This window comes from Palaemon carinicauda, chromosome 27, assembly GCF_036898095.1.
Source record: "Palaemon carinicauda isolate YSFRI2023 chromosome 27, ASM3689809v2, whole genome shotgun sequence".
Taxonomy (NCBI): domain Eukaryota; kingdom Metazoa; phylum Arthropoda; class Malacostraca; order Decapoda; family Palaemonidae; genus Palaemon; species Palaemon carinicauda.
In genome coordinates, this window is record NC_090751.1 from 463,867 (window position 1) to 476,161 (window position 12,295).

Here is a 12,295-nt window from a genome sequence, read left to right on the forward strand (position 1 = left end):
TACCTATGTAAAACTTTATATTTACAATATTTTACATTTGTATTATTAAATCTGACTTACATGACTTACAATAGATAGAAAATATCAATATCCAAAATTCTACATACAAGATACCATTACTTGAAATATTTCAGTCCAGTTACTAAAAGAAACTTTTCAATAAATAATTCAGAATCAAGTACAGCTATGTGAGCAGCTCTGCCTATGAGGGAATTTGCTGTTGAAGGCAAAGCATGGTGGATATCGTATCGAACCAAAGTTACAGATGGAGAGCTGATGATTGGCTGTAGAAGATTTGACACCATCTCACGGTATGCTGAGCCTGTGGAAAAAAAGGCAAATTGAAAATTAGTTTGTCCGATTAATTATAACTTCATACAAAACATTTTGAATTCTATATAAAATTTTTACACCTTACCAGTTTCTTGGGGAAAAATTTAGATAAAACTAAATGAATATTACAGTACAGGTATTGTGAAATTTTTTTTTTTTTTCTGATGTAGTAAAATACATTTTCTTTTAATATAGGAGAAAACTTTGGGGCAAAGCCAGTGCCTGACGAATTTGTTCCAACAAAAATACAAACCATCGGACTTTAAGGTTGAAACCTTTGACAAGGGGGTAGTAGTAGTTGGCGGGTGGAGGGTAGGCCCCGTCCACCCAATAGGCAACGAAGTCCTCATTTAATTTCGGCTGCAGCGCCGCTCAGATGTGAATAAATGTGCAGGCAGATTGTTATATTTGTGAGATATTAAAGGAAGGAGACAAGGATTTACAACTGTTTCCGAATAAACTATTGATGTGACAGTTTTCTGTGCAAACTGATGTTATCTGCAACATAATTGTTCCTGTTTGGCGATATGCCTGTTGCTGTTCATTCCCTCGCTAGTGTGGCCTTTCGACAATGATGAAAACGTGAACCCAAGTTAGTTGGCATTATTCGCCCATTACTAGTGCTCCGTTGGGGAAAGGTTTGCTGCTGCTGAGAGGAAGGGTGCTACTCCTTGCAGGTATCACCTGGTAGAGCCTACTTTTCTAAGAGAGTCCCCTGTGGCCTGCATGACCCCGTGTAGAAGGCGAACTTTAAGTTCCTCCTCCACCTCTACACAATGCGACTTCTAGAAAAGGATCGAGTAGACGACATCAAAAAGAATCCATGAAGACTGATTGAGAAATCTCGTACGTTTGACTCCGACACATCTATTCACATGCGTGTGGGAGGGACAGTGCAGTACTGTACTGTATCTTAGGGAGGTGGCGTCTTATCTACTGATGCTTGGTCTCATATGGGACCAAGCACACACGCTATAGGGTCGGATGAAGGGCAGCTTCCTGGGCAACCAACTGGAGCACTAATCTACACTGGAAAGTAGTAGTAACATGGGCCGCTCCTGCTACTGATGTTCGGTCTTGCAGTAAGGGAAGTGCATGCTGAAAACAATCCAACACTGAGAAGTATCAGCTTGCGCAACTCTCTGTCTCGTAACAAATGCAGTGCCCTCGACTGAACCTACAAACGCTGTTACTTCTGCCCGAAGATGACGACGAAGTTGAAGTCAAAAGAAGATTGAGCAGCTGGAGTTATTAATTTATCTCTATTCAAAATCTCCTCACGTATGCAAGGGAGGTATCCATTGTAGCAAGTGAACTGAGAGCAGTGTGTACACAGCATTAAGAACGTGTATCGGTAAGCAGTACAGATGCTCATAGACATACACTAAGTATGAGGATAAGCACCCTTGGTCAGGATGAAGCCCGGCACCCTCTCCCTTTGCCTGGATGTTCAGGAACGTTTCAGGATCACCCATTAGAGAATACAATAACCCTGAAAAAAGTCCAGCATGGGGGAAGTGAAACCTAAGTCATTCTTCTTGCCTGTACAACTGACAAGATCTTGCCTCACACGAGGAGTGTGTGTGTGTGTGTGTGTGTGTGTGTGTGTGTGTGTGTGTGTGTGTGTGTGTGTGTGTGTGTGTGTGTGTGTGTGTGTGTGTGAAGACGACACTGTTTTCTCATCATCGACACCTTCCTCACCTGTCTCTCAGGGCCTAGTCCTAGTGGGATTGATCACCGCAAGGTGAGTTTACATGCTCAGTCTCCATGAACTCTGTCACTGCATAATCATTCTTCTACACACTCATTTCTTGCCCGCTTTGTCTCAAAAGCTCCAGTCTACGTATAATCTTGCAACTCACAGAAATCTCCCCATGCACCGAGATGATCATATGTGCTGAGACAAATCCATGGGACGAGATCTTCCCACACATGACCACATGCTGAGATCTCCATGCACCGAAACTTTCCGATGCTTCCTTGTAATAGAGTATAAGACAGCTAACTTCCCAAAACTGCTCTGAGCACTCGTAAAAACACCGAGATGCCACATTGTGTTCACTTAATTGTTGGCAAGGCTAATTTCCAGCCATGCAATAAGAATGTGCTTAAAGTCGTCCAAGACTTTTCTTATACGTGGATTAATCAACTGGGGGTTGGTGATTGGTAATCGATATCTCGCATGAAGAAGTTTATTCTCCACATGCTATTCAAGATGGAGACGAAAAGCAGCATACTGTTCATCCTAAGGAAGTAGAGTTCATGCTTCCTTTAGACCTGCTATGTACCTTCAGATACCAATCCTTAGGTCCAATAGGAGTTTGACTGTACAGTATTGCTCCCAAAGTGTTAACGCTGGTCTCTCCTCGAGCACACTTGAAAGAGGTTTATCTGCTCAGGTATTTCAATAATTGGCTGATTCTTTCTTCCTCCAGGAGATAATAATTTCAGGATCGGGAGCCTTTTTTCATTCTGGCACAATCCCAAATTGGAAAAAGTGCTATCGGATGCCTAAGCAAAGGATAGAGTACCTTGGAGTACTGATAGACACAGCAAAGTCTTCCCATTGGATGATCGTACCAGCAGAATCATGGAGTCAGCGCAACCTTTCCTGCATAAACAAACTTCCAGATTGACAGTGGTAATATCTGTGACCGTTTTGTCTGGAGAAGGTTCCTCGTAGCCGTTTCTACCAGCGTTCGCTCCACAGTCATGCCTGAAGTGTCGGTCATCAGCAACCAGCAATCACTCTTGCCATCTGGTTCCAGTAGAATAAGAATATAGTATAATCTAGCCCCGTGACTGAATGACAAAACCCTCATCAGGGGAACTTCTGACCAGCAGAAATGCTGCTGTTCACAGACTTATCCGAGGAGGGATGGGGCGGGCACCTGAGGAACAGTCCATCTCGGAGATATGGTTAACTAAAGAAATGCACCTGCATATCACCCTTCTGTAAGCACAATGCAACATTGCTAGCTTTTCAACTGTTTGATAGAGCAATCAGTGGCGTTGATGAGAAACACCACCACCGTTCTTGGCTTACGTCAACAAACAAGGTGGCCACTGTTTCACAGATCCTTTATGAGTTGGCAAGGCAGGTGCACACTTGGCCAGTCAACAATGTGGGAAAAAGACATTTATTTAGACAAAATAAATGTTCAAGCTGACACACAGTCGTCAGGGTCAAAGTGTAGTGTCAGAAGTGATCCCTACATCCTTGTATGGAAGAAGGGCTTCTTGCTCTTTGGGAATCCCCATCAATTGAACTGCTTGCCATTCAGTTGAACAAGAAAGTTCCAGTATTCTACTCTCCAGTCACAGACCCATAGGCAGTATTACAGGATACCTTCAAACACTGCTGGTTATATCTAAATATGTACGCCTTTCTGCCCGTTTACCTGTTCACTGATTACTGTACTCAACAGATGAATGATCCTAATCACTCCCAAATGACCACATGCCAAATGAGGTTCGGATCAGCTGATTTCCTCGTCTACCTTTGTTAGGGAAGCTCCTAAGTGTCCACAGTGAAAGGCTAGCTCTCAGCCTTGAACCAAGTTTTTGGACTAGGTCTTAGAGCCTTCCTTTTTATAAGAATTAAGAAGACTCCATAAAGAGCTTCAAATGGTTTCGTCCTCCTCGTGAACTCTAGCAGCATAATGGAATGTCTATCGAGTCTTCAAGCCCCTCATGCGGGCATTAGATAGGATCCCTGTCGAATGCCCACATGACTCCCTGATCGAGCTGGTAGAACTCACCAAGGTGAATTTTCATTTCACCTATGATAAAGCAGGGTACCCTGTTGGCAAGGTTGATGCTGTATCCGTACAGGACCGATACAACTGATAATGGCTTCACTGAGATCAAAGCACACACAACAGATGGCACTGGCACTTTCTGACCCTGGTATGGATAATTGGAGCTAATGAATCTGGAACATGAACTGCAACAGTCAAAGCCCGTCATGTGCCTCAACTTAGAACTGTCAAATTTCTAATTATTGTGGGATGCCCTTTTCTGAACAAGGGGAAAATGTGATGTTTGTTTCCAGTACAATAATGAATTTGGCTGAATAAAGCCTTATGCATTGGACTTTATTAGTCGAGTCATTACATCATATCAATTACTTGGAAATAAAGTACAGTATATATATCCTTTTGGAATCTGCAACTAATAGATTACCATCAAATAGTATGCAATGGATGATTTGTAATTCCACACTTTCTGCCATTTATAAGGCATTGCTGATATTAGATAGAATGTGGAGCTCTAAAATATTTAACAATGACACAGTCATGGCCAAAGCAAAATTGGTTTGCCTTCAATACTGTCCCCGACACGAGACACGGAGAGAATGTCGATTACGTTCACCCAGAAACAATTCTCATGAACAATCTATGTAGTAGCTGGAAGAAGTGTGTAAAGCACTAAAAAAACTAACAATATGGGCTGTTTCAGACCAATTTGACAGAAACGGAAAAGTCAAAGGTTCTATGGCATGCCTCAGCATCAGTTGTTGCTATTATCTGCTAGATTGTCTCATTACTTTTTTGGGCTCGGCCATGTCGTCCTGATGGAAGGTTCCTTTAGGTAGCTTTCTAAGGGATATTTGCTACAGTGATACTCCCAGAGAATTAACCGTAGGTCTCCAGAATTCTAACTCCTGGCGCGAGTATCCTTAATATAGCTTTAAGGATATCGCATAATATCAGGGGACGTATTTTTAGATACGACACATAGCAATCTTCACCCCGAATAGATTTAACTCTTTGAGGGGGGAAGAGTGGCGAACAAAAGGGGAGCCGTTATCAAGGTATCCGGTGGACCTCCTCTCCGTATTACAGCGGGCCATCATTCCTTGTTCTGTAGCATTTAAGCTAAGTGCACTCCCAAGCTTTTCCCGGTGTTTGTTACGGATTTCTGGAATAGAATCATGCAATCTCAAGCATCCTCATCCTCTGGAAAGTTGAGTATTTAATCTTTCCTGTGTATAATTTTAAAGCTCCCTTCTCACAGTTAAATTCGTATAATTTAAGTGTGTTTGGTTGAGTGTAACCGACACCGGAGGCGACCATTTTAAGACCGCTGTCGCACATTATAAATGCATTTTATTTAGTCAGTAGAGCGACATTCCCAGTATTTACCTATAAATTTTGGCTAGTTAGGCAAATTATACTAGTGAAGATATTGCATATGATACTATTTTATTCCTCTTCCTATATGTGACTTTACTACAGTATACGCCGGGGACCCCGGTGGTACCAACCTTGGCTGCGATCCACACCGAAGTTAGGCTAGCCTAAGTCGTTTATGTATACGTTAGTAAAGTAATTCCCCATGTTTAACCTAACCCTATCGTTCCTTATTAATTCCGTTCCTTATTAATTCGGATGGGGACATACATCCCTTACAATTTATGGATAAGGTTCGATATATATTCTCTTTTAGAGAAAAGAGGCTAAACCCTTCTTCCCTCCCTGAGCTAACCTCTTATCTTAAGTCATTCGCCGTTGAGTAGTAAACTCCGGCTTGACTTAGATAGGTATACACCGTCTGTCTTCTTTACCGCCGAGTATCCCAGCTTTGATGTAAGATGATAGCTCAGGGTGTACTATCTTGCAGCAGAAAATGTCGCCGACAGTGGAATCATTGGTCCTCTACCGCCCACGACATCATTGACACAGGAAGCCATGCTTCCTTAGTTCATGGCCGAAAGTAGGCGGCATACTTGCCGCCACCTTTCTCCCCTGTGAACTATAAGACCCTTTCCCTTCCCCCATCTGTCCTTTAGTGTCGGCCTAGTCGTCACAACATTCTTTCGCCAGTACTATGACAGTCATCCCGGCTTGCCGGGTTGACTGCGTTGCCGGCCGGGACCCTACCAGTAGCGGTTAGGTTGCTGCCTTGGCCACTTCCTCCGTATGTCCTTCCTTCACCAGAGGTGAATGCCCCGGGGGGAAAGACTGAGCCGGCTCTGACGGCTGCCGGTGGGAAACCCAACATACTGTTGAGAATTCTTCAGTCCTCTCTTAGCCTGCCATCCACAAACCTTGCAACCGGCAGTAAAGCCGGCGGAAAAATTTTGTGGATGGATGGAAGCTAGAATCAGATGGATCCCTCCCCTTCCATTAGAACTCTCATTCTGGCAAGGAGACAGTAGGCGGCAGGATAGCCTTCCTACATTTCCAGTTATTGCGTTAAACCATAATAATGGGAAACCCTCCTTTCCATTCTTTTGCGGCACTAGCCTAACCCCAGTAGTATACCGGTAAAACTACAGTATACAACAATACAGTAGTACAAGTATTTCTAACATACTCTGTGTATCCTATCACAGTCTATTGTTGGGACCGCATAACATGTTGAGGTTGAGTAATCCCTCAACACCTAGATGAATCCTTTGATCATCGGGACACACATAAAACACCGTTCATTATTAATATACTACAGGTGGAGAAGTTAGTATAAATATTTACTAACTCCGGCTCTACGTACGGGAGTCGTTCCACCCTGTATTCTCCCTTATAGGGAATTTAAATATTAATATCGACAGAGGTCTCAGCAATTGCCTGGGAGAGGAATCACATATATGTGTCTTTCCTATTTCCTTTCTAGCTTACTATCCTGAGCTATTAAATATAATAGTAAGTATTACTATTAAATGTATGCATTTATATCAATGATATAAACAACTGTATACTCATTGAAACCTTTTCCTTTACAGGAGCAGCCAATGGTGACGTATGCAGTTGTGTTTGCAACCACAAGAGGGAAGGCTGTTTTGTGTTCCCAAGAAAGACTCAGACAAACTCAGAGTCATTCTAGATTTGTCTCCACTCAACAAGCTCATCGAGAACAACAAGTTCCGGATGCTTACCTTGCAACACATAAGGACCCTTCTACCCAAAGGGGCATACACAGTCTCAATAGACCTGGCAGATGCTTACTGGCACCTACCATTCAGTTGCCCCCTCTCCTCCTACCTAGGATTCAGGCTACATAAGACAAAATTTGTCTTCACAGCCATGCCCTTTGGACTAAACATAGCCCCAAGGATATTCACAAATCTAGCAGATACAATCGTCCAGCAACTACGCTCCGAGGGAGTTCAAGTAGTAGCATACCTAGACGATTGGCTGGTGTGGGCAGCATCCAAGACTACTTGTCTGCAAGCGGCCGGAAAGGTGATCTAGTTCCTGGAGCACCTGGGCTTCAAGATCAATCGCAAGAAGTCTCGCCTTTCTCCAGCTCAGAAGTTTCAATGGTTAGGAATCCATTGGAACTTAGTCACACCACCTTTCCATTCCATTAAAGAAGAGGAGAGAGATAGCAGGAGCTGTCAAGAGACTGATCCAACACAAGAGGATATCAAGACGCCAACAGGAAAGAGTATTGGGCTCTCTCCAGTTTGCAGCAGTGACAGACCCGGTGCTAAAAGCACGACTAAAGGATGCGTCAGGAGTCTGGAGAAGATAAGCATCAAACGCTCAAAGGTTGACCCTGACCCGATTGCGCACACTATTAAGGCCGTGGTCAACAGCCAAGAGCCTAGCACAGATAATTCCCCTGCAACCACAACCATCAGTGGTGATACACACGGACGCCTCCCTGGAAGGATGGGGAGGCCATTCGCAAGAAAGGAAAGTGCAGGGGAATTGGTCGCACCTGTTCAAAAACTTTCACATCTACATCTTGGAGGCCATGGCAGTCTTCCTAACGTTGAAAAAACTAACCCCTTGCAGAGCAGTCCACATCAGACTGGTCCTGGACAACGAAGTGATAGTAAAATGTCTAAATCGACAAGGCTCGAGATCACCTCACATCAATCACGTGATGTTAGCCATCTTCTACCTGGCAAGGAAGAGAGAATGGCACTTATCAACAGTTCACCTTCAAGGGTTCCGCAATGTGACAGCAGATGCACTATCCAGCCGAAAGCCGATAGAGACAGAATGGTCCCTAGACGCAGACTCATTCTCCTTCATCTCAGAAAATGTCCCGGAACTGCAGATCGACCTCTTCGCAACGAGCGACAACAAGAAACTACCTCGTTACGTAGCCCCTTATGTGTACCCTCAAGCAGAAGCGATAGACGCCGTCTCTCGACTGGAACAGATGGAATCGGATTTACCTGTTTCCACCAACCAATCTGCTGCTAAAAGTCCTCGAGAAGCTAGAGGAACAGCTGCAGTGGTGGCCCCCAAATGGCCCAGAAGCAATTGGTTCCTTCTAGTTCTAGAATTGAAACTGAAGCCGTTTCCTCTGCCGAACCCAGTTTTATCCCAACTGGTTCAGAAGTAGACTGTTTATGCTTCATCCTTAAGAGCCAACACCTGACATCTCATGATTTTCTCACCCCAGCAGCGAAGAAAAAGTTTGGGATCTCAAAGGACAAAATTGACTTCATTGAAGAGTACAAATCAAGTTCAACTAGGAGGCAATACTTATCATCTTGGAAGAAGTGGGTTTCCTTTGTGAAAACAAGGAAACCAACAGAAATATCGATAGATTTCTGTCTTTCTTTCCTCATCCACCTACACGAACAGGGCCTGGCTTCTACAACGATAACTGCCTGTAAGACGGCTTTGACTAGACCTCTTCTCTACGCCTTTGAGGTGGACCTCACAAGTGAAATCTTCAATAAGACACCAAAAGCATGCGCTAGACTCAAGCTAGCAACCCCTCCAAAGCCCATCACATGGTAAATGGACAAAGTCTTGCACTATGCTTCAAATCTGAACAATGAGGATTGCACCCTAAAGGATCTAACACAGAAAGTTATATTTCTGTTTGCAATAGCCTCAGGGGCTAGAGTTAGTGAAATGGTGGCCCTGTCCAGAAATGAAGGCCATATTCAGTTCCTAGACACAGGAGAACTGACTCTCTTCCCTGATCCTGCCTTTCTCGCCAAGAACGAGCTGCCCACCAAAAGGTGGGGTCCATGGAGAATCTGCCCACTGAAGGAAGATGTCCCTCTAAGCCCAGTAGTGTCTCAAGGTCTATCTTCGAAGAACTTCAGACTTCAAGGAGGGACATCTCTTCCGAGGGGAAACCTCAGGATCGAATTTATCCCTAAGACAACTGAGAGCAAAACTCATCTACTTTATTCGCAGAGCGGATCCTGACAGCACACCCGCAGGTCACGATCCAAGGAAAGTTGCTTCTTCATTGAATTTTTTTCAACACATGTACTTTGAGACGCTCCGCTCATATACGGGGTGGAAATCATCCAGAGTCTTCTATAAACATTATGCGAAGCAAGTACACGAGATAAAACACTTTGTGGTGGCGGCGGGTAGTGTCATAAAACCCGTCGTCTAGTGCTGCGATGAACAGTGGACTGTTTTGGGACTCGACAGTGCATCGGGTGAATAGGTATTAACACCTTCTAGTGTTAATACCTTCTAGTGAAAATCACTACGGTGATCAATAGACTGTTCTATACAGGTGCAGAATCTAACCAATAACACCAGTGCCATGTGAACATTTGAGCACAGTGTTAATGCATATCCAACATCTGAGTGAAACTAGACATGTTTAGCTTCACATTCATTCGAGTGGCATTAAATAATGAATTCATATATGTATATTCTTCCCTCACAAGTCAGAAATATATATAACCATGATGTTTATCTATGCAAAGTTAGACTTCTACTTTGTGATGTCTACATTTATAATTTATTTGCTTATGAAAATAAATAGAAAAATGTAGCTGTGTCTTCTTTTAATCCTCAGTTAATGGAAATAAAAGAAACCCAGAGTTTTATTCTATTCCTTTTAAACAGAACCTTGAATGTACAGATGTCCAAAGCACAAAAAGGTAATCTCTAAAAAGTTTCCCTTTCGTTCTTACGGATATACAAACTTCGAATCCTTATAGTCGAAGTCGACACTTTCCCTGCTGGGGGCAGGAAGCCCTAAGCTAGTTCCAAGCTTAGTGGATATGACAAATAACGGTAATGTCATATACGGGTCTAGGAGACCATATAAGGAACTCATTCAAAGTAAAGACACTTATACAAACCCACAGATATAGTACTTTCAAGTTAATTCTCTTTTAAGCTTTCATAAGGAGGACATGGCTGAGCCCAAAAAATGGATTTTGAGCTAAGTGAAAAATCTATTTTTGGGTGAGATAGCCATGTCGTTCTGATGGACCCACTCTTCTTTCTTAAATGACCCCACCCGAAACTACTCTATCTGCGGCTATTCCAGCCTAAATGCAAGTTAGGAATGATGGCCCGTAGTAGTACGGAGAGAAGGTCCACTGGATACCTTGATAACGGCTCCCCTTTTGTTCGCCACTCTTCCCCCTCAAAGAGTTAAATCTATTCGGGGTGAAGATTGCTATGTGTTGTATCTAAAAATACGTCCCCTGATATTATGCGATATCCTTAAAGCTATATTAAGGATACTCGCGCCAGGAGTTAGAATTCTGGAGACCTACGGTTAATTCTCTGGGAGTATCACTGTAGCAAATATCCCTTAGAAAGCTACCTAAAGGAACCTTCCATCAAGGACGACATGGTTATCTCACCCAAAAATAGATTTTTCGCTTTGCTCAAAATCCGTTTACTAGAGGCATCAATCTATTGAAATGAGCGAAAATGATAATTTTTTTAGTTTTAGGGTAAATGTAAATAAAACCGAGTTTCCAGAGAAGAAGTGATATAAACATCAGAGGGAGGTTCATAGAAATAAAACATTAAAATTCTATTTTTAGCCTTTAGCTGTGTAGGAATAATGTCTTTTACTTTTGCTCCTGGAGAACTGTTTGGATTCGCAATAATAAATTCATGATTTTAATATGATTTTCACTGTCCTTGCAAGTATGAAAAAATTAAGTGAAAGAATAACTTTATACCTACTGGATATACATTACCAATGTTAAAAACTGAAACTTATATAATTAAAAAACAAAGCAAGATATGATAATACACTCATACTGTTTTCCATAGCGTATAAGCACCTTAAAAAAGTTGTCCATTAGCTGCTAGATTGTCTTAATACTGTACAAAAGGCCTAAGTCTATTCAAAGAAAAGAACTTGATAAATTTCTATTTTTGGGATAAATGTCTAAATAAGCCAAGCTTTGAGAGTGAAGCAATATGAACATCAAGAATCTAAAAATAAATTAAAAATAAATTTCTTTTAATATTAACAACTTTGATTGCATCACTGAATTGCCAACTGACAATGATATAAGGACATATATTATACAGTATATTCAATAAAATCACCTTTATAGACTGATTATGCAAACAGAATGAACTTACCCATAACAGAGTTATCCTTAATAGCTTGACGGCAGAGTTCAATTCTGGCGGAATGTAATGGAACGTATCTGTCTTGCGTTGACCCACATAACAATACATTTCGGAAATGATGCAACTGGGAACGCTGTAGAGAGATCAGGTATTATTTGTTATTATTTTCAATAACTGTAATTGTAATTAATCATGCTATTAATAAATTCCTTAATCATCAATCTATCATTTTCAATTTGTTCAATGCCTTGAGATATAGTTACTTTAGTAATGGCTCTACAAAGTTATGCAAACAAAAGGCTTGGATAGCATAGGTAATAGAAAATACACTCTGACTTTGACATTCTCAATCTTATCTTACTTACGGGCTGCTAAGTGCAATAGCCCGTGTCTTACTATAGGCCAGAGTATCTAAAACGAACGAACGAACTCTGACTTGTGAAAGTCTTAATAAATTCCTTAATCATGAATATATGCTTTTCAATTTTCTTAGTGCCTTGTTATATACAGTAATTACTTTAGTAACACCTTTACAAAGTTATGCAAATAAGCAGCCTTGATAGCATAGTTATAGCAAAAACTCTTACCTGTGAAAGTCTGTACAGAAAGGTTTGGCGTATGTCAACACGATCTTTGAGAGAAAGCTGTAACAAGGAACCCGATTTTTTCCATTTCTGCATAAACCACATTCC

At 42.0% G+C, this 12,295-nt stretch overlaps 1 protein-coding gene across 1 annotated transcript in view; it reads right to left on the minus strand.

Annotated features, from left to right (window-relative positions):
* The window catches only part of LOC137620482 (protein FAM135A), a 138,016-nt gene continuing 125,721 nt past the window's right edge, over positions 1–12,295 (minus strand). The window contains exons 17-19 of the mRNA XM_068350647.1: positions 12,191–12,294; positions 11,613–11,736; positions 1–322 (exon numbers count right to left, since the gene is read on the minus strand). Coding sequence (XP_068206748.1) covers positions 117–322; positions 11,613–11,736; positions 12,191–12,294 — 434 coding nt within the window. The 3' untranslated portion in view covers positions 1–116. The remainder of the gene's footprint in view (positions 323–11,612; positions 11,737–12,190; position 12,295) is intronic.